Source organism: Scyliorhinus torazame, chromosome 7, assembly GCF_047496885.1.
Source record: "Scyliorhinus torazame isolate Kashiwa2021f chromosome 7, sScyTor2.1, whole genome shotgun sequence".
In the NCBI taxonomy this organism is placed as follows: domain Eukaryota; kingdom Metazoa; phylum Chordata; class Chondrichthyes; order Carcharhiniformes; family Scyliorhinidae; genus Scyliorhinus; species Scyliorhinus torazame.
The window spans coordinates 112,911,129-112,933,468 of NC_092713.1; the positions used below are offsets into that span (position 1 = coordinate 112,911,129).

A 22,340-nucleotide genomic window follows, 5' to 3' on the forward strand; every position below is an offset into this window, starting at 1 on the left:
GTGTCTTGTTTTCAGTGAACTTGGTGAACTTCGAGAACGGGACCGCATGGTGGCAAAGACTATAGAGAAAACACAGATGGAGCTAACGGGTGCATTGCTTGATGCCCAGAAAAATGCCAAGTGAGCCTGTAGCGTCTGACACAGATACTCAGATAAATGGTAGATTAAAAAGAAAAACTATTAAAGGATGAGGTTCTACCAAGGAAGAAGCATGCATTATTGTGGAGAAAGGATATGGGATTTGAAGCTTAGCTAGGTTTAAAAGGATGTTAAGATTTGACATTATCTATTACACTGAAAACCAATCTAAGGTTATCAGTTGGGCTTGCAGTGTTTTTTTTATTCGTTCTTGGGATGTGGGCGTCGCTGGCTGGGTCAGCATTAGTTGCCCATCCCTAATTGCCCTTGAACTGAGTGGCTTGCTAGGACATTTCAGACGGAGGCAGTTAAGAGTGGGTCTGGAGTCACATCTTGGCCAGCCTGGGTAAGGACGATAGATTTCCTTCCCTGAATTAGTGAGTCAGATGGGTTTCATACAATCGGCAATTGTTTCATAGTCATCATTATACATTTAATTCCAGATATTTATTGAATTCAAATTTCACTATCTGCCATGGTAGGATTCGAATCCGGGACCCCAGAGCATTATCTTGGGTCTCTGGAGTACTAGTCCAGTGACAATACCACACGTCAACGCTTCCTTTCTTAAATACATTGCTGCATTCCAATTTGCAGGAACCATTCCAGTATCTTTAAGATTTTGGAAGATGACCACCAATGCATCAACTCTCTCTACAGCCACCTCTTTCAACACTCTGGGATGCAGATCATCAGGTCCTGGGGATGTATCAACTTTCAGTCCCATTAATTTCTCCAGTACTATCTTTGTAATGCTAATTAGTCCTGCTCTACATTTTCGTTAGTCCCTTGGTTCTCTAATATTCCTGGGAGGTTTTTTGTGCCTTCTTCTGTCAGTTTAGTTTCTCTGTTATTTCTTTATAATTTTTCCTGTCTCTTCTGTAATGAGGTCATATTTCCCTTTGTTAATTTTCTTTTTACATACTTATAGAAGCTTTTACAGTCCATTTTTATGCTTGCTGCTCATTTACTCTCATTCTATTTTTCCTTGTTGATTTCAAAAATGCTGCCAATCATCAGACTTACTACTCTTTTGGCAACTTCACAAGCCTCTTCCTTTGAACTAATATCACAGAATCACAGAATAATACAGTGCAGAAAAGGCCCTTTGGTCCATCGAGTCTGCACTAACGCATGAAGAACACCTGTCCTGCCTGCCTAATCTCATTTTCCAGCACTTGGCCCATAGCCTTGAATGTTATGATGTGCCAAGTGCTCACCTAGGTATTTTTTAAAGGATGTGAGGTATCCCGCCTCTACCACCCTCCCAGGCAGTGCATTCCAGTGGGGAACTGGATGAAGGTTCTGCGGCAAGACTCGCTGCTGACTTTGAAATTGTTCACTTCTTGCATGAGCACATAATTCCATGAGCAGTGTTTTAAAAAAATTCTTTTGAAAATAAATTTAGAGTACCCAATTATTGTTTTTTTTCCCAATTAAGGGGCAATTTAGAACATAGAACAGAGAACATACAGTGCAGAAGGAGGTCATTCGGCCCATCGAGTCTGCACCGACCCACTTAAGCCCTCACCCTATCCCCGTAACCCAGTAACCCCTCCTAACCTTTTTGGGCACTAAGGGCAATTTATCATGACCAATCCACCTAACCTGCACGTCTTTGGACTGTGGGAGGAAACCAGAGCACCCGGGGTAAACCCACGCAGTCACAGTGCTATCCACTTGTGCTACCGTGCTGCCCCATTTAGCTTGGCCAATGCACCTAACCTGCACATCTTTTGGGTTGTGGGTGTGAAACCCACACAGACACGGGGAGAATGTGCAAACTCCACACGGACAGTGACCCAGGGCCTGGATTCGAACCTGGGTCCTCAGCGGCGTAGTCCCAATGCTATCCACTGCGCCACCGTGTTGCCTTCACGAGCAGTGTTATACTTCACAGGAGAAGCTATTGCAGATGATGATGTTGATTATGATCGTGATGATTACGATGATGATAATTACGAAGATGATAATTACGATGATGATTATGATGATGATGATTATGATGAGGAAAGTGAAGAAGCGGATGATGAGCCAGAAGAGAAAGGCCATGAAAGTTTACTCAGTTTATTTGACATTAGTGAAGAGGTGCTAACAAGAAGCATCCAATCTATGCAGGAGAATGATGAGTGTGACAGCTGTAAGATGGAGGGTGTAGAGGTTAAAAGTGAGATTGCAACAGCAGACAAATTAACTGAGAGCAATACAACTGCGAGCAGCCAACTAGTAACTGAAGAAATAATCCCCATTTTGGAGAAATTGGCTCCAGAGAAGTACGATGATTTATCCTATGCCCATGGGAAAGTTCCTGCAGTGGATTTCCAAGTACTCGACGCCATTCCATGAAACAACGTACAGCATGAACAGAGGTACATCTTCGTGCAATTCTCCAACAACAGACGAAGCATGTATCGTTATATCAGATGGGGTTGAGCCACTAATTGAGACTAAAACACAAAGTGAAGAAGTAATCCCTAATGTTGAGGACATTGATCTAATACTAATAATGATAATCTTTATTAGTGTCACAAGTAGGCTTACATTAACACTGCAATGAAGTTACTGCGAGGGTTTGCAGATCATTCCTGAAGTCGCAAACTTGCCTGCAACTTCGAAAGCATCCTAAAGTATGCCGACATTAGATGCCTCACCAGTTGATGGGCATGCAGAGCAGCATTCGAGCGCAAGCACCATGGATCAACCAAAATGCCTCAATCCAGCTGATGCACGATCAATGACCACTAAAGTGAGGTTGTAGTCCAACTGAAGGCTTTAATAAGCTAGATGTTTCCCCCAGCAGCACAGGTACAGAATGAAGGCTGCTGGGGTGGCACAGGCTCTTATACCCTGCCTTGCAGGGCGGAGCTACCATACAGCTTGACCAATAGGGAACATACAATATCTACCAATGGTGTTCCAGCATTACCAGGTACCGTAATACCTCTACACAGACTACCACGCCAACAAAGGATCCAGAAACAGCTATTACAGTAGAAGAGCGAGAAACAACTACTACAGCAGAAGATCAGAAGCAGCTATTGCAGCAAGGGATCCAGAAACAGCTAATCCCTTGGCTGACACCAGTAGCAAGAATCATGCTCTAGGTGAACAGGCATATGTGAATGTGGACCGCACAACTTAAAGGATGATGCCACTAAAGTTAAGAAGAAAAGGAGAAGTAAAGAGCTGATTATAAAAAAATGAAGGAAGGGTAAGAGAAGAGTCGAGGACACAGCCTTTCGGCCGGGTAGCAGCCGCGACAGTGAAGACATGAGCATTGGCAATAAGGCCAATGTACAAGAACACACACAGAGTAGGAAGCATCATTTCAAGAGGCTGAAAGAGTTGGTAACTCAAAGACCAGACAGAAAACCGGTCTTTCGAAAAATGAAAGAAAGTAACGTATTCGGTCAATGCTCAGGAGACCAGCATGAAGATATCGTTAACCTGAAAAACGGAATGTGTACTGAACTGTGCGTACAGGGACACGTTTGAAATTGTTACGCATAGAATGTTTTGTAAAGCACAATTAGATTTGTCTATGTTACATGTTTGAAATTGTTATGCATATCATGTTTGGTAGAGCACAGTTATATTTGTTAAAACATTCTCATTTCCAAAGGAAGGGGGATGCGGTGATATGCATATGCATAGTAATATATATAGTTAGATATATGACCTCCGACCAGCAGGTGGCGACATGGATCGACTATGTGTCTCCAGAGATCGGCAGTTGGTAGTAAGCCTTATCAGAGGCAGGTTGCATTAGAAACAGCTACAGGAGAATTCACTAATCGTTACTGTTTGTATTAAAGTTTATTTAGTTATCTTTCCACATATTTATTTGTTAATAAACTATCTTACTAATCAAGAACTAGATGTTCTGTGTGCGTCTTCACCGCAACACTGATCATAACAGGTCTGACCATTTTTAAGGGAGCATATTTTCTCTGAACCCTCACTTTCTCTTCCTTGAATGCTTCCTACTAATCTGACATTTATTTATCCTCAACTATCTATTTCCAGTCCACATCTCAGCTTAGTAAAGTTAGCTTTTTTCGAATTGAGAACTTTTATTCCTGGTCTGTGTTTGTCCTTATTGATACCTGCTCTAAATGTAAGTGAATTATGACCAGTCCCGCCAAAGTGTTCCCCAGCTGATATCTATGTAACTGCTGATGGTACAACAGAATGATGCAGAATAAAGGCATCACTGCTGCATGATACACTCGATATGGTAGCACACAGCTGGACATTGAATCCTGTCTGATTGGGGTGCATTTCAACATTGAGATGTGGCATTCCCAAAGCCATGCATGTGTAGTCTATGGCATCTGCACCAATGCGAAGTCCCCTTTACTGGGAAGCCACGTATTCGCTCCGTGTGCTTCTCTCTTGCCAAAGTCTCTTCATAGTTTTGCATTTATCAGATCATAGAGTCATAGATAGAGTCATAGATGTTTACAGTATGGAAACAGGCCCTTCGGCCCAGCTTGTCCATGCCGACCAGTTTCTATCACTAAGCTATTCCCACTTGCCCGCATTTGGCCCATATCCCTCTATACCCACCCTGCCCATGGAACTGTCTAACTTTTATAGAAGAACAAATTATACCCGCCTACCACTGCCTCTGGCAGCTCATTCCAGGTGCTCACTACCCTTTGTGTGAAAACATTTCCCCTCTGGCCTCTTTTGTATTTCTCTCCAATCATCTTAAACCTATGCCCTCTAGTTCTAGACTCCTCTACCTTTGGGAAAAAAATGTGAGTATCTACCTTATCTATGCTCCTCATTATTTTATAGACCTCTATAAGATCACCCCTAAACCTTCTACGCTCCAGGGATAAAAGTCCCAGCCTATCCAGCCTCTCCTTATAACTCAAACCATCAAGTTGTGGTAGCATCCTCGTAAATCTCTTCTGCACTCTTTCTAGTTTAACAATATCCTTCCTATAATAGGGTGACCAGAACTGAACACAGTATCCCATGTGTGGTCTTACCAATGTCTTATACAACTTCAGCAAGACATCCCAACTCTTTATTTGCTAGTTCCTATTTTCATAATTCCCTTATCCCTCTCTCAATTCTGTAGGTTTAGTCAATAGCGGTAAGAAGCAAACTATATACTTTTGAAAAGCTGTATTGTGCAGTTTGTCCTTTCCTCAAGTAAACCTTCATCCATAATTTCTTAGTTGCCCAAGAATTACTAAATTCATCACATGTAGTTAGTCCATTAGGCAGTCGCAACCTGCAACCGAAGTCCTGTATGATTACAGCAGAGGAAAATAGATAATTTGAATTGTTTTTATACCCATAGTATGCTGGATGAATATCATCAGTTGTATGAATTGCAGAGAAAAAGATTGATTGCCCAAGTAAATACCTTAACCCAGGAGAAAGACTGGTGGAATGAAGCAGCCTATAGCCTAGCATTGAAGGTAAATCACTCTGCACATCATATTTTATCTCTTAATTGAATAACTTTCTTCTTTATGTCCATCCCGCAAGTAAAAGAAAAGTAATTTTAATTTTATAAGGCTATTTTATTTTGTTCTGTATACCAAATATAAGAATTAAAACAATGCAGCAAAATCCAAAGTTCAGCTGTCAATCTGTTCCAGTTTTAAACATAGCAGTTTGTCACTGGGTAACATGGAATCTGGGTAGGGCCTTCTTTATTGGATAAACAATGCATCTGTCATGGGACCAAATAATGTATTAATAGGCGAAGGTCCTCCCTGTACTAAATGAGAATGTAAAAGTTTGTTCACCTCTTATTTGCTAATATGCAAAGCAAACATCTTCATTTTAGATGACTGGGCCATATATAAGTTTAGTAGTTGGAATGTTGCATATGATGAAATCCTGAATCTTTCATTGGAGATCTTTATTCATTGTTTTCTTTGCAGGTGATTGAGGAACAAAGCCTCAAACTGGTTCATGATCTTCAAATCAGTGAGAAACTCTGGGTTAAAATTGCACAACACTTTGCTGTAGTGCTTGGCACAAAGGTAGTTCATTGATTTATTTACTTAATTTAAATATTAACCAATTGACCTACAAATGTATCACCTACATTTAGCTGTAAAAAGTTGTTTAGATATTGCATTAAATTTTAGCCTCGGTACCTGGAACAACATTGTACCAAAATTAATAACCTGTGTTAGAATTTTCAGCAACTATATTGAGGGTGGAAGCTGGAATTGTGAATATTTTCTTTTAAAACTCAGGCATAGAATAACAAATCCTTTAGGTATTGTATAAGTTTAAATGGCTATGATATGCTGTTAATTCTACATTTTATTGGTATTCATCAGTGCTCCACAGCATCTGCTCTATAAATCATTGAAAGGTGTCTGCTTTCACAACTATTATATGTTCCAAAATGCTTGGCTTTTTTGGGGGGAACCTGTGTATTAATATTCTACTACACACAAATATGCTACACTATGAGCCCGATTGATGATCTTAAATTGCTTGTCAGTGTAATTGTTAGCACACTGAGGATTATTTACCAAATATTATCGAATTACAGAATTACATCTAATGTTGGACTGTGTTTTGAATTTTACAAGTATGAGCTGGCTGGGTGCGGTCTGCCCGTTGTGAACAGTGGAACTATCTATTGAATGCCTTTGCTGTATCCAGCACCTTCAACCATTTCTTGATATTATGTGGAATGAATTGATTTGACTGAAGACTGGCTTCTGTGATGCCACTGACCTCAGGAGGAGGCCGAGATGTATCATACATGTGGCACCTCCGAATGATGGATGCAAATCTTTCAGCCTTGTCTTTTGTACTGATGTGCTGGACTCCCCCATTGTTGATGATGGGGATATTTGTGGCGATTCCTCATCCTGTTAGTTGTTTAATTGTTCACCATTCATGACTGGATGAGGCAGGGCAGCTGAGCTTAGATCTGATCCTTTTGTTGTCTATTGCTTGCTGTTTCCACTGATTGACATGGACATAGTCCTGTTTTGTAACTTCACAAGGTTGGCACATCATATTTAGAAATGTTTAGTGCTGCTGCCAAAATGCTCCCCACATTGAACCAGGGTTGATCCCTGATTTGATGGTAATGGTAAAGTGAGGGATATGCCGAGCAATGAGGTTACAGATTGTGGTTCAATACAATTCTGCTGCTGCTGATGGCCAACAGTGTCTCATGGATGCCCAGTTATGAGCTGCTAGATCTTTTCTGCATTTATCCCATTTAACACAGTGATTGTGCTGATACAAAGATACACCAGAAAGCACCTCATCTTTGAGATGTGCAATCTGACTTAGTGATGCTAACCTCGCACAAATCTTGACTTCTTGCTGAAACATGAATCTACCTAACATTGTGTTTAATGCTGGGCTGCATTGCATAATGATCATAATCAGGAGGCAGAACAACATTTGCCTCCTTTTTAAAAAAATGATGTGGGTTAACTGCAGATAGTGAACCCCATTGCTAATTTTGACAGCTATTCCATTTTGGACCTTTAGAACTTGACATAGGTTGATTGGAATATTACATATGTGTGTAAGAAAAACTACATGGAGTGATCAGTGCAACACTAAATACATCTTTGCTTCTGTTGGACTGCTCTGTTGTTCTATTTTCTTCATTACTTATATAAAGCAAGCCCTTGCTTTAAATTGCCCCATTTTAAGTTGTTTCGATATAACATCAGTGAGTTAATGGCACAATTATTCGTGCTTTGTGTCAGGAATTCTATTTTATAATTATTTTGCGCTGGGTGTACCTTAGGGTTGTTTACTCCAATTGGTGCCACTTTGGAGTGACCCCTCTCCTTCCCCGACCTCTGAATGACCCTCCTGGTCATTGGCCGCCCCTCCAGCTTGTGGCTTGCTTTACAGTTCTGCATCTGCCTCTCGCTAATCATCGCTGAATTCTTGCTCACAGCAAAGATTTGGGAGAGGGACATGCATGTGGGAGATGCAGGGAACAGGTAGGTCAGACAGCAACCAGGAAGATCAGCCGGCAGGAGAGTCGGGGAGCACAGTCAGGGAGGTTCAGTGAGCATGATCGTCAGCGACTGGGAAGGATGGCCAGGGACTGGGAGAGGTGGGAAGTGAGGGTCAGTGTGCAGAAGAGGTACCGAATGGGAGGACAGGTGAATCAGAGAGGGTAAGCATGGGAGAGTAAGTAAAAATAATTAGTATATTTCTTTTATATTTTTAAATCTATTTTATTGTACAAGTTATTTTATTTATGAATATAGGAATTTAGCAACATAGCATGCTTCAACTTACAAGATATAGTTCAGGATTCTCTGTCCAGCAACGCTGGAATCGGGAAACATGATTGGGTGGAAAATTGGGCGAGTCGCAAATCTTGGCCGGCGCCAGGCACCCGACGGAATGCCATGCTCCAGTGCCTCGACAACAGCGTCAATGCATTTTACTCCGCATGTTCAGTAAACGCCGTTGGCATATAGTGTAGTATACAGGACAGAACGTTCATTCGGTCCGAGGTCCAGCGTCTCTTGCGGGAAGGGGTCATAGAAGCCAGCAATAGCCCCTGGTGGTGGCCAAGACCGATGAAAGGTTCCGGATGGTGGTTGATTACAGCCAGACCATTAACCGCTTTACGCAACTCGATGCGTACCCACTTCCCCGGATCGCAGACATGGTAAATCAGATCGCGCACTACCGCGTGTTCTCTACGGTAGATCTGAACTCTGCATATCACCAGCTCCCAATCCGCCCAGAGGACCGCCACTACATGGCGTTTGAGGCAGATGGCCGCCTTTTCCATTTCCTCCGGGTCCCCTTTGGCATCACAAACGGGGTTTCGGTGTTCCAACGAGCAATAGACCGAATGGTGGACCAGTAAGGGCTGCGGGCCACGTTTCCGTACTTGGACAATGTAACCATCTGCGGCTATGATCAGCAGGACCACGATGCAGGATCAGCAGGACCACCGATTTCTCCAAACCGCCCAAAAACTCAACCTCACCTACAACAAGGAGAAATGCGTTTTCCGCACAACCAAGCTAGCCATCCTCGGCTACGTCGTGGAAAACGGGGTCCTAGGGTCCGGCCCTGACCGTATGCGCCCCCTCCTCCAATTCCCTCTCCCTCACTACCCCAAGGCCTTGAAGAGGTGCCTTGGATTTTTCTCCTATTACGCCCAGTGGGTCCCCCAGTATGTGGACAAAGCCCGCCCACTATTTAAGGCCACCATTTTTCCACTGGCAGCCGAGGCTCGCCAGGCCTTCAACTGCATCAAGGCGGACATCGCCAAAGCTGCAATGCGCGCGGTGGACGAGTCCGCCCCCTTCCAGGTGGAGAGTGATGCCTCAGAGGTCGCTCTCGCCGCCACTCTCAACCAAGCAGGCAGACCAGTAGCGTTCTTTTCCCGCACCCTCACCACCTCTGAAATTCGACACTCCTCGGTCAAAAAAGAAGCCCAAGCCATCGTGGAAGCCGTGCGGCACTGGAGGCACTACCTCGCTGGTAGGAGGTTTATCCTCATCACCGACCAACGATCGGTTGCCTTTATGTTTGATAATACGCAGCGGGGCAAGATCAAGAATGACAAGATCTTGAGGTGGAGGATCAAACTCTCCACCTATAACTACGATATAGTATATCGTCCTGGGAAGCTCAACGAGCCCCCAGATGCCCTGTCCCGCGGCACGTGCGCCAGTGCGCAAGATGACCGATTACGTGCTATCCACAATGACCTCTGCCACCCGGCTCCCCAGAACATCAAGGCCTGCAACCTGCCCTACTCCATCGAGGAGGTCAATGCTGTAACCAGAGACTGCCAAATCTGTGCGGAGTGTAAACCGCACTTCTATCGACCAGATAAGGCCCACCTGGTAAAGGCATCCCGGCCCTTTGAACGCCTTAGTATTGATTTCAAAGGGCCACTCCCCTCCAATAATCGCAACACGTACTTCCTGAACATCATAGACGAGTTCTCCCGTTTTCCGTTCGCCATTCCCTGCCCAGCAGGTCATGTTTGGTTCAGCTGGCACTAACCACGTGCATAAATGTTGGCAAAATACAGATTTTAGTCTGTGATACCAACAAAACCAAAGCATGAGCATGGAGCCAACAAGACACACTCGTGTTCATCAATCTCTCCCAATGTTTATATGACCCATCCTAACACTTGAATTACTTTATCACTATAAACAGTGACCAAACATTTTCGAAACCCTAAAGATTTGGCTATGTGGCTTTCCCATTATATAAACTTCTCAACCTTTGACAAAGCATCCCTGTTCAGCAGAGTTGAAAGTTGTTATAAGTCATTGTATGCTCATCTCACAAACAATGAGGTGCATTTGGTGTACATAGTTCACATTCTAACATCTTCCCCTCCCCTTTCAGTATTCTGAAAGGTCCCCCATTCTCAAACATCCACCGTATTTTTCTTTTGTATTGAGTGGCTTGTTATTCTATGGGGAAAATAATTTCTTGCAGAGTATCATCCCTTTAAAGCCTACCAATATCTGATGCTGTTAATAAATAACTTGAAATTACTTTCTGTTTAAACTCCATATTGTTAGGATGCAGAAGACCAGTCCAAACTACAGGAAATTACTGAGCAGTGGAGAAAACAGATGACCAAGTTCACTAAAAATTTAGAAAATGCAGAGGAGTTAAGTCAGGAAACACGAAAAAGGGTTCTATCTGGCTTCAAGAAATGGCATAATTATTTGTCTGAAAAAATTGCGTAAGTACTATCAACCAATGGGATACATTGAAAATGGTGGGGATATTGAACCCAACAACAAGAAAACAAAACATCCAAATTTCTATTGATTTACATGTATATTTCCTGCCTTAAGTTTTTCCCCATTCTCAGGCTCCAACTTACAATTTAAGTCAGATGGGCCAGAATTTGCAATAGTCATTTCAACAAAAATTACATTCATGTAGAATATTTCATTTTCCACAGAACTTTGCAGCGATTAATAACTTTTGAAACTAGGTCATTGTTACTTCAGGATGACAGCCACTTTTTGCACAGTAATAGCCTCTTAAATTGATAGACTGGGCTAAGTTTATTATCACCTGTATTCTGTATCCTTGTACTCTTTTCTGCCATTTTCATTGCCTCCTCTCTTGATGCACTGTTCGAAGCTAAGCGTTTGGTATTGACAGTATCCAATGCAAATCGCAATTCTTCATGTATGAGCCTTTTGTAGCTTAATTTACTTTGGTTGCATTATCAACCCCTCACGTCATCAGCTATCAGCATACTTGTACCTACTGGCGAGAGGGTAGCAATCAGGATCATGAAGATGGAATGATTTTTTTCCTAAAATCCTGTGCTTGGAGCACTCTGGTCAACTTAAGCAACTTTTTGGCAGCCTGGCTAGAATAATCTGAGCAGAGGTCATGAGGAAAACTAATTAAATGTGATTGTTTATTGTGAGCGGAATTGATTACAAAAGTAAAAAAGTTATGCTTCAGTTGTGCAGGGCATTGGTGAGACCGCATCTGGAGTACTAGCACTGAGTTCAGCATTAAAGTAAAGGTGTAAATACGCTAAAAGCAATTCAGAGAAGGTTTACTAGACTAACATCAGGAATGGGTGGGTTGTCTTATGAGGAAAGGTTGGACTAGATAGGCTTGTATTCACTGGGGTTTAAAAGAGTAAGAGGTAACTTAATTGTCAAACTCCCTCAGGATCTCAAAGGTTTCAGAGTGGATAGGGAGAGGATTTTTTCATTTGTGGGAGAACGGAGCAATAGGGGCCACTGTTTAAAAATAAGGGAGCGCTAATTTAAGACATGAGGAAAATTGTTTTCTCTCAGTCATGAGACTCTTGAACTCTCTTCCTCAAAAGACAGTAGAAGCAGGATATTTGAATATTTTTAACGCAGAGTGCAATAGATTCAGCTGGTGGTGTGTGTGTGTGTGTGTGTGGGGGGGGGGGGTGTTCTCTCTTCTGGAGTTGGTGACTCTGGCAGAAGCCACGGTCAAATGAGCCACCACGGGTGGTGATTATCCGTTTTCACAGATTGCAGAGAAAGGAGCGGCAAAGAAGAACCACAGCTTGGCTGGAATGGGCACAGAGTGAGGATCCACCAGAATATTGGGACCTAGCTGGCAAAGGGGCTTGCGGCCTTCAACAAGGAGAAGGTGGTGTTGTACAGCAAAGGAGTGTGATCTGGGGTGATGTACACTGTGCGACAAAGTTACGATGGACTCAAAAGTTCAAAGGCAGGATTCTCCGCAAGCCGACGGCCAAAATCGGAAAAGGTGATTGGGCGGAGAGTCGGATTTGATGCTGAAATTGTGGCGGGCGTTGGGTGCACGGCAAATCACAATTCTCCGGTGCCTTGACAGCGGCGTCAATGCGTTCCACTCCACACATAAAATAAACGCCATTTACATATCATTAGCAGGCCTGACCTGGTATTCTCCACAGCGTCCATGATGCTCCGCGAATTCCCGACGGCGAGATTCACTTGGGCTATTAAAAATCGGGAAACTAGGTCGCTGATGAGGGAGAGAGAGGAGGTAGGACGCGCAGAGGCACGACCATGGGCTGCCGGTCCAGACACTGGTCGGTCTGGCTGGGATAAGGGGCCCTGCCAGGGCTGGGTGAGGGGGGTGTCGGCGTTGGCTACAGTGGGATGGTCTGAGGGTCAGGGTGAATCCTCACGGGACCGGGGTGTCCAGGCACAGACCGCCATTGCCACGGACTGAAAGCAGCCATTTTATTACGCACCCCACTGACCACCCACCCAGGCCATGCAGTGTGCCACCAGCCATGTAGATGCCCCACCCCACAACCACCGTACCCCAGCCCCCAAACTCCACCCGGCACCCCATCTCTTAACCATGCGGGGCATCACTGGGACCACCCAAGGGCAACTCCCAGAGTAGCCCATATAGGGGGGTGGCGGTCAGGGGCTGTGCATGTATCGCTGCCATGGGCAGCACCAGCCAATGATACCCCTGTCAGCAGGGATGGGCGCCTGTTCCAGAGGCCCCCACGGTGCGGGCATAGGGAGGGTGCTGGAACTTTTGGGGGGCAGGGTCCGCAGTGCCAACCGGGGTCACCATGTAGGCCGGTGGACCTGGTTGGGCACAGGGGTACACACCATGCTGATATGTCGGCCTTCCAACCTCTGCAGACAATGGATATCGGAATACAGCCAGCAATGGTGCCCTTCCTTCTAGTCACAGCAGCCCTGGGAGGCGCACTGTGGCTGTACGAACTGGGGCTGCTCGAGGAGGAGGACTATGCAGCAGTGATGCCTGCCTCAAAGGAACAGGAGGCAGCCGGTAAGGATGGAGAGCCGGCAGCCCAACAGGCCGAGGAAGAGGAAGTGCAAAGGAGACGCCACATAAGGTACATTTGAGGTCCTGCCGAACTGGCTGAGCAGAGGGATCATGCGACAAAGAATCATAGAATTTACAGTGCAGAAGGAGGCCATTTGGCCCATCGAGTCTGCACCGGCTCTTGGAAATCGCACCCTATCCAAGCCCCCATCTCCACCTTATCCCCATAACCCAGTAACCCCACCCAACACTAAGGGTAATTTAGCATGGCCAATCCACCTAACCTGCACATCTTTGGATTGTGGGAGAAAACTGGAGCACCCAGACGAAACCCACGGAGACACGGGGAGAACATGCAGACTCCGCACAGGCAGTGACCCAAGCCGGTAATCGAACCTGGGACCATGAAGCTGTGAAGCAATTGTGCTAACCACTATGCTACCGTGCTGCACACATCTATGCAAGATCATGGCGCACCTGGCACCGCAGGAGAATGGGGGAGAACACCTGCTCCCGGTGACCGTCAAGGTGACAATCGTCCTGAACCTCTATGCCAGGGGGTCCTTCCAGGTGCCGAGTGGAGACCTGCCTGGGATCGCACAGAGCTTGGTGCAGAGGTGCATCCGTGCCATCTCAGAGGCCCTATATGCCCAGTCGGCTCAATACATTCATTTCAATGTAGACCGAGCCCACCAGGATGCCCGGGCAGCGGGGCTCGCCGCCATTGCCGAGTTGTCCTGAGTCCAGGGGGTGATCAACGGAATGCATGATGCTCTACGGGCGCCTGCAGATGACAGGCCGATCTTCACAAACCAAAAGGAGGTTCCACTCGTTGAACATGCAGCTGGTGTGTGACCATAAACTATACATCATGCATGTCTGTGTCCGATACCCGGGCAGTGTGCATGATGCCTTCATCCTGGCACAGTCGATGGTGCCTGGCCTCTTTGAGGCGCATCACCGGCTGTGGGGGTTGGCTCCTGGGTGGAGCAGGGGTGGTGGTGGGTGTGGGGGTGGAGTGGGGGGGGGAGGGTGGTGGTGGGTGTGGGCTGATCGTGGCGGGGGGGGGTGACACATGTGCCATGGGAACTGCAACTCAGCAGAGTCTCGCTTCCTCACCCGATGCCAACCTTTGCACCAGCGACTGCCCTTTCTTTGGGCCTGCCTGTGCCCTCTGCTCTGCTGCGGTGAGGAGCTGTAGGTCCTGTTGTGTTATGCTGCTTCGCATAACACAGGCTGCTACTTGATGCAGTCTTAACTAAAGGATGCTCCAGACTCTGAAATGAGTTCAACGTGTTTATTGAACTGTTAACGCAGTTCTCAAATGAGTCGACTCTCTGCTAATCTAACTGTAGTAACTCAGTCTAACTGTATCAGCTTGCTCTAAGCCACGTGCTGGGGTGTGATGCTGCTGATCAACCCTGTCTAACTCTCTAGCTGTCTGTCTGTGGAAAGAGGCAGGGTGTGAGTGCCTCATCCCTTTTATAGTGTTTATGTCATGCCCCCTTGTGGTGATGCCACCTCTGAGTGTCCTGACTGCCCATTGGTTGTGTCCTATTCTGAGTGTTCATTGGTTGCATGTTTGCATATCATGACAGGTCTGGCTGTCCCCCTGCAGTTTTCTTCCACTCCCAGTGGTTGTGCGCATCCTTCTGCCGGACTGGGGTGTGTGGAAACAGAAAACGCAGTGTTAGACAATCTAACGCATGCAGCCCAGGGGGTGGGTGGCTGGTGGCTTCAGTGGCCAGGGCACACGGCCATGGCAGTTGGTATGGGTGCCAGCATATGATGCAGGTTGGGGTTTGGCTGCCCTCCGGTTGGAGGGGGGTTGCAGGTGGAGGGGTGCGGGATTGGGTTCCGGCTGGGTGGAATGGGGGTTAGTACCAGGACCACTACTACCCTGGCTGTCCTGAGGAGGTTGTGCCGTTTTTTCTTGCACTGCTGGGTGGTCTGGATGATGTTGCCCATGGTGCTGACCACCTCTTCCAGCTGTGTCCGGGTACGGTGAACGGCAATGGCTGACAGCCTCTTTCCCACCCCGGGGTACAGGGTGCCCACCTCTCCCCCACGGCATCCAGCAAGGTCTCCAGTTCCGCGTTGGTGAATCTCAGGGCCACACATCTTGCTGCCATCTTGTTGGCTGGGATGGTGTGTGTGGGGAGTGCAATGTGTCTATGCGGCTGCAGGTTGTCAGCCTCCTGAGTGCCAATCCCGGACCAGGCGAATCTGGCATCGTTTCCCATTGGGATAGATTGTGTTCCATGTGGCGCCGATGCTAGCCCCTTAATGGTCGCTGAATCGGTCCAGCTGTGGTGCCAGTTTTGTTGTCGTAGAACTCCATGAGTCGGAGAATTGCCGGGGGGTGACATGAATCCCACCCCGCCGCTCCCGTGCCGGCTGTCGAACTCTCCGGTGCCGGTTTTCGGGCAGGGGCAGGAATTGCGCCGCGCCGGTCGGGGGCCGTTGGCAGCGGTCCCGCCGACAATTCTCCTGGCCCCGATGGGCCGAGCGGCCACCCGTTTTTGGCCAGTCCCGCCGGCGTGAAATAGACATGGTCCATCCCGGCGGGACCTGGCTTGGAGGGCGGCTTGCGGAGTCCTCGGGGAGGCGCGGGGGGGATCTGGCTCCGGGGGGCCCCCAGGGTGGCCTGGCCCGCAATCAGGACCCACCAATCTGCGGGCGGGCCTGTGCCGCAGGGGCACTCTTTCCCTCCGCGCCGGCCTCTGAGAAGGCTCTGCCATGGCCGGTGCGGAGAAGAAACCCCCTGCGCATGCGCAGGAAACACGCCGGCGGTTCTGCGCATGCACCAACTCGAGCCGGCCCACGGTGGCCCTTCGCCGCCGGTTGGCACAGCGCCAACCCCTCCGCCGCCGGTCTAGCCCCCGGAAGTGCGGAGGATTCCGCAACTTCCAGGCGGCCCGACGCTAGAGTGGTTCGCGCCGCACTTGGCGCCGGTACGGACCGCCAATTCCCGCCCGTAGTCTCTGGCCACATTTCTTTGATACGCTGGAACAGGCAGAGGCCTTCATTAGAGAGAAGTGACTGGGATCGGTCTGAGGCTGGCTGATGGGAACTTTGTATATAGAGAGACGGGATGGGGCGTTGATGATGTTTTATTACAATGTGTCAATGTCTCTTCTTTTTTCTTGGATGTTGGATTTGTAAGGGTTTAGGCACTTGGGTGGGGAAGGCGGGCTAGTAGGGACTAGGCTGTTGCTTTTGTTGGCTTTTTAAAGGGGGACCCTGGGTGGGTGCCCCCTCACTAGTAAGCAGGCACAGCTAGTGAATGGGAGTGGAGCGGGGTAAGGGCTGCGACTCGTTGGGACAATTTTGGTGAGGCACAATGGGTCTAGTTGTTTGTTTGTTTGGTGAGGGGAAGGGGCTAGCCAAGGCAATGATGTCCCATCAAATGACCACGAGACGAGAATGATGAAACAATTGAGGCTTTATTGCACAAGATGTTGAGCCTCCTGCAGCTGGAACCAGAATGGGAGCAGCGCAGGAGAGCATACACTTTTATACGCCGCCTGCTGGGGGGAGCCAGCAGGCTGGGATTACTGTGGTACCTGTAATACAGTGGCAGTACTGTAACACGCGTAGTGTGTTACCAGTGGTGTTTACCACAGGCAGCAGGTAGTCTTTGATGCGCGATCAATTACACTCAAGACAAAGTGATTTCATAACTGAAGGCTTTAATCTACTAGAACTTGTTCCCCAGCAGCTTCGATACAGAAGGTGAAGGCTGCTGGGACGGCACCGTCTCTTATATTCCGCCTGTCAGGGCGGAGCTACGTACAACAGCCAATGGTAGACTCCTGGGTCTAACCAATGGTCATCAGCCTCCTAGGTACCGCAATACCTGGTACTACCACATTCACCCCCTCTTAAAAAAGAGTCCGGCGGGAGTGGTGGCCAGTGGTAACAGTCACCTTTAGCATGGTATGACCAGGTATGGAGGTACCGTGGTGTCGAGGATATTTACAAAGTGTTCACAGTGAAGCAATCAGTCAATCGGGTGGCCCGGTCGTCCTTCTGGAGCGTCTGGGCTTCGGTGGCGATTCTGGTGGGGATCCCGGCGGTTGCGACTCCGGGAGCGTGGTTTTGGCCTCCCTGGCAGCTTTGTCACCCCTAGGCGGCGCTGTTGGGGCAAACGGTTGACACGGGGGGGGGGGTGGGGGCGCCTGTAGGGGGCGTCGGTGGGTGGGCTGGCCTAGGCAGGAGCGGCGGGAGTACTGACGCCTCCCACTGCTGTGGGGGGGGTGAGGGTGGGGGTAATGGTTCGGGTGCGCATGGGGTTCCGGCGGACGGCAGGTCCTGAAGGGAGACTGTATCTTGCTGGCCGTCAGGGAACGCCACGTAGGCGTACTGGGGATTAGCGTGCAGCAGGTGGACCCTCTCGACCAACGGGTCCGACTTGTGCGCCTGCACGTGCTTCCAAAGTAGGATGGGTCCGGGTGTCGCTAGCCAGGTTGGGAGCGAGGTCCCGGAGGAGGACTTCCTGGGGAAAACAAGGAGACATTCATGAGGTGTCTGATTGGTAGTTGTACAGAGCAGCGACCGGATGGCGTGGAGGGCCATCGGGAAGACGGGGAGACTGGGAGATCCCTGGACTGTAGGGCCAGTAGGACAGTCTTCCAGACCGTTCCATTCTCCCTCTCTACCTGTCCGTTTCCCCGGGGGTTGTAACTGGTTGTCCTGCTCGAGGCGATGCCCTTGCTGAGCAGGAATTGACGCAGTTCGTCGCTCATAAAGGAGGACCCCCTATCACTGTGTATGTACGCGGGGAAACCGAACAGTGTAAAGATACCCTGGAGGGCCTTGATGATGGTGGTTGTGGTCATGTCTGGGCAGGGGATGGCGAATGGGAACCGGGAGTACTCGTCAATCACGTTCAGGAAATACGTGTTGCGGTCGGTGGAGGGGAGGGGGCCTTTGAAATCCATGCTGAGGCATTCAAAGGGATGAGAAGCCTTTATCAGGTGCGCCCTCTCTGGCCGGTAGAAGTGTGGTTTGCACTCTGCACATATTTGGCAGTCCCTGGTGACTGTCCTGACCTCCTCGATGGAGTCGGGCAGGTTGCGGGTCTTGACAAAATGGAAAAAGCGAGTGACCCCCGGGTGGCAGAGGTCCTCGTGGAGGGCTCGGAGGCGGCCTGCTTGTGCAGTGGCACAAGTGCCGCGGGACAGGGCATCAGGAGGCTCGTTTAGCTTCCCCGGACGGTACAAGATCTCGTAATTGAAGTGGAGAGTTCTATCCTCCACCGCAAGATCTTGTCGTTTTTAATCTTGCCCCGCTGTGCATTATCGAACATGAAAGCAACCGACCGTTGGTCCGTGAGGAAATTGAATCTCCTGCCGGCCAGGTAATGCCTCCAATGTCTCACAGCTTCTACTATGGCTTGTGCCTCTTTTTTGACCGAGGAATGGCGAATTTCGGAAGCATGGAGGGTACGGGAGAAGAAACCCACGGGTCTGCCCGCTTGGTTGAGGGTGGCCGCCAGAGCGACATCGGACGCATCGCTCTCGACCTGGAAGGGGAGGGACTCGTCGATGGCGCGCATCGTGGCCTTTGCAATGTCTGCTTTGATGCGGCTGAAGGCCTGGCGGGCCTCCGTCGACAGGGGGAAGGTTGTGGACTGGATTAGGGGTCGGGCTTTGTCCGCGTAGTTGGGGACCCACTGTGCGTAATAGCTGAAAAACCCGAGGCAGCGCTTCAGGGCCTTGGGGCAGTGAGGGAGGGGGAACTCCATAAGGGGCGCATGCGTTCAGGGTCGGGGCCTATAACTCCATTTCGCACTACGTAGCCTAGAATGGCTAGACGGTCAGTGCTAAACATGCATTTATCCTTATTGTATGTCAGGTTAAGGATTTTCGCGGTCTGGAGAAATTTGCGGAGGTTGGTCCTGCTGGTCATGGCCGCAGATGGTGACGTTATCCAGATACGGGAACGTTGCGCGTAAGCCGTACCGGTCAACCATTCGGTCCATCTCTCGCTGGAAGACCGAGACCCCATTAGTGAGTGACACCAAAGGGAACTCTTAAAAATTGATAGAGCAGCACATCTGCTTCGAAGGCAGTGTACTTGCGGTCACTATTACGGAGGGGTAGCTGGTGGTAGACGGACTTGAGATCCACCGTGGAGAAAACCTTGTATTGTGCGATCCTGTTTACCAGGTCGGCTATACGGGGGAGAGGGTACGCGTCCAGCTGCGTAAACCTGTTGATGGTCTGGCTGTAGTCAATGACCATCCTATGCTTCTCCCCGGTCTTTACCACCACTACTTGAGCTCTCCAGGGACTGTTACTCGCTTCAATGACCCCTTCCCCCAGCAGCCTTTGTACCTCTGACCTGATGAATGTCCGGTCCTGGGCAGTGTACCGCCTGCTCCTGGTGGCGACGGGTTTGCAATCCGGGGTGAGGTTCGCAAACAGGGAAGGCGGGTCGACCTTAAGGGTCGCGAGGCCGCAGACAGTAAGGGGAGGTATAGGGCCGCCGAATTTAAAGGTAAGGCTTTGCAAATGGCATTGGAAGTCCAGCCCCAGGAGGGTGGCCGCGCAGACGTGCGGCAGGACATACAGGCGGAAATTGTTGAATTTCCTGCCTTGGACAGTGAGGTTTGGTAGGCAGAACCCCTTTATCACCACTGAGTGTGACCCGGAGGCCAGGGAGATCCTTTGGTTTACAGAGTGGGTTACAAGTGAACAGCGCCTTACCGTGTTGGGGTGAACAGAGCTTTCCGTGCTCCCAGAGTCAATCAGGCAAGACGTCTCGTGGCCGTTGATGAAGACCGTCGTTGTAGCTGTTGCGAGTGTCCGGGGTCGCCTTTGGTCCAGAGTCACCGAGGCCAGATGAAGCAGTTGCGAGTTCTGATCGGCAGCGTGTAGTCGGCCGTGCTGGGGGCCTGGGGCCCCATCCAAGATGGCGTCACCCATGGGTCACACATGGTGTCCGGGGATGAACAAGATGGCGGCGGCGATGGACAGAATGGCGGCACCCACCCGTCCAGCGTGGTGTCCGGGGGGCAAGATGGCCGCGCCCGTAGGTTGCACGTGGCCCTAGGATAGGGGGGTGGTGGTGAGCGCTGGCCGGTCGGGGCCTGAAGGGGGGGATTGCCTTGGCACTCCGGAGTCGTAGGAGACCGCGACCACGGCGCGGACCAGCAGACCCCCACAAAGTGGCCCTTCTTGCCGCACCCTTTGCAGGTGGCGGTGCGGGCCGGGCAGCGCTGGCGGGGATGCTTCACCTGCCCGCAGAAGAAACAGCGGGGCCTGGCGTCTCGTAGCGCAGGCCTACGGGGTCAGGAGGAAGGTCTGTGGGGCTGCCGCTGCGGGGTGCCACGCAGCCCAGGGGGCCGCCGCGTGGTCGGGCGCATAGGACTGTACGTTTTTGTGGGCAACGTCCATGGACCCTGCCAGGGCCCGTGCCTCTCTAAGTCCCAGGGTGTCCCTTTCTAGGAGTCTTCGGCGGATATCTGAGGAGCTCATACCTGCTACGAAAGCATCCCTGATTAAAAGTTCCATGTGCTCGCTCCCCGACACTTGCGGGCAGCCACAGTTTCGGCCCAGCACCAGTAGCGCCCAGTAGAAATCTTCCAACAATTCCCCGGGGCTTTGCCGTCTAGTTGCAAGCAGGTGACGTGTGTAGACCTGATTTACAGGGCGGATATAATGTCCTTCTAGCAGTTCGATCGCGGCATCATAGTTCTCCGCCTCCTCGATAAGGGGGTAGATCCCAGGGCTGACCCTTGAGCGCAGGAGATGCATTTTCTGTCCTTCTGTGGGGGTGCCTCCAGCCGTCTCGAGGTAGCCTTTAAAGCACGCCAGCCAGTGTTTAAATATTGCAGCCGAGTTCTCCGCGTCGGGGCTGAATTGAAGGCACTCCGGTTTGATTCGGAGATCCATCCTTCCAGCTTAAGTTTAGTCGATTAAATAGATGCACGATAAATTACACTCAAGACAAAGTGATTTCATAACTGAAGGCTTTAATCTACTAGAACTTGTTCCCCAGCAGCTTCGATACAGAAAGTGAAGGCTGCTGGGACGGCACCGTTTCTTATACTCCGCCTGTCAGGGTGGAGCTACGTACAACAGCCAATGGTAGACTCCTGGGTCTAACCAATGGTCATCAGCCTCTTAGGTACCGCAATACCTGGTACTACCACAGTCTGTAAGCCTGAAGGTGTGGGGCGGGGTAGCTAACAGTGACCAGGAGAATTTCTTTGTCACATCCTATGAGGAGCGGTTGAATAAACTAGGATTATTTTCACTGGAAAGACGGAGGCTGAGGGGATACCTGATAGAGGTTTACAAAATTATGAAAGGCATAGACAGGGTGGATAGTCAGAGGCTTTTTCCAAGGGTGGAAGTGTCAATTACAAGGGGCCACAGGTTCAAGGTGAGGGGGAAAGTTTAAGGGAGATGTGCGGGATAGGTTTTTCACACAGAGAGTGGTGGGTGCCTGGAACGCACTGCCAGAGGATGTGGTGGAAGCAGGTACATTAGCAACATTTAAGAGACAACTGGATGGGTACATGAATAGGGAGGAAATAGAGGGATACGGACCGAGTAAGGGCAGAAGGTTTTGTTTTTAGTTAGGGCATCATGATTGGCATAGACTTGGAAGGCAGTGATGCACGATCAATTGAACATAGACTAGAGTTGGATACAACTGAGGCTTTATTGCTCTAAGATGTGTGGCCTCCCACACCGGCTGGCGAAATGGCTGCTGAATGGAGGACACGCATATTTATACTCCGCATACTGGGTGGAGCCAGCAGGCAGGGACTACCGGCGAACCTGTAGTACAGGTCCTACCTTACATCACCTAATAAAGGTGTAACAGGCCACATTCACCCCCTGTTAAAATTGAATCCGGCGGGGGTGGTGGAGAACTATCTACAGCAATGAATCTATATTTACAGTATTTGAGCAGAA

General features: G+C 49.2%; 1 protein-coding gene across 2 annotated transcripts in view; it reads left to right on the forward strand.

The window, feature by feature from the left end:
• Positions 1-22,340, forward strand: part of axdnd1 (axonemal dynein light chain domain containing 1) — a 486,782-nt gene that overhangs the window by 200,840 nt on the left and 263,602 nt on the right. For both annotated transcript variants that reach the window (XM_072511281.1, XM_072511280.1), the window contains exons 12-15: positions 16-120; positions 5,456-5,576; positions 6,048-6,149; positions 10,677-10,843. In XM_072511281.1, the coding sequence (XP_072367382.1) occupies positions 16-120; positions 5,456-5,576; positions 6,048-6,149; positions 10,677-10,843 (495 nt within the window). The remainder of the gene's footprint in view (positions 1-15; positions 121-5,455; positions 5,577-6,047; positions 6,150-10,676; positions 10,844-22,340) is intronic.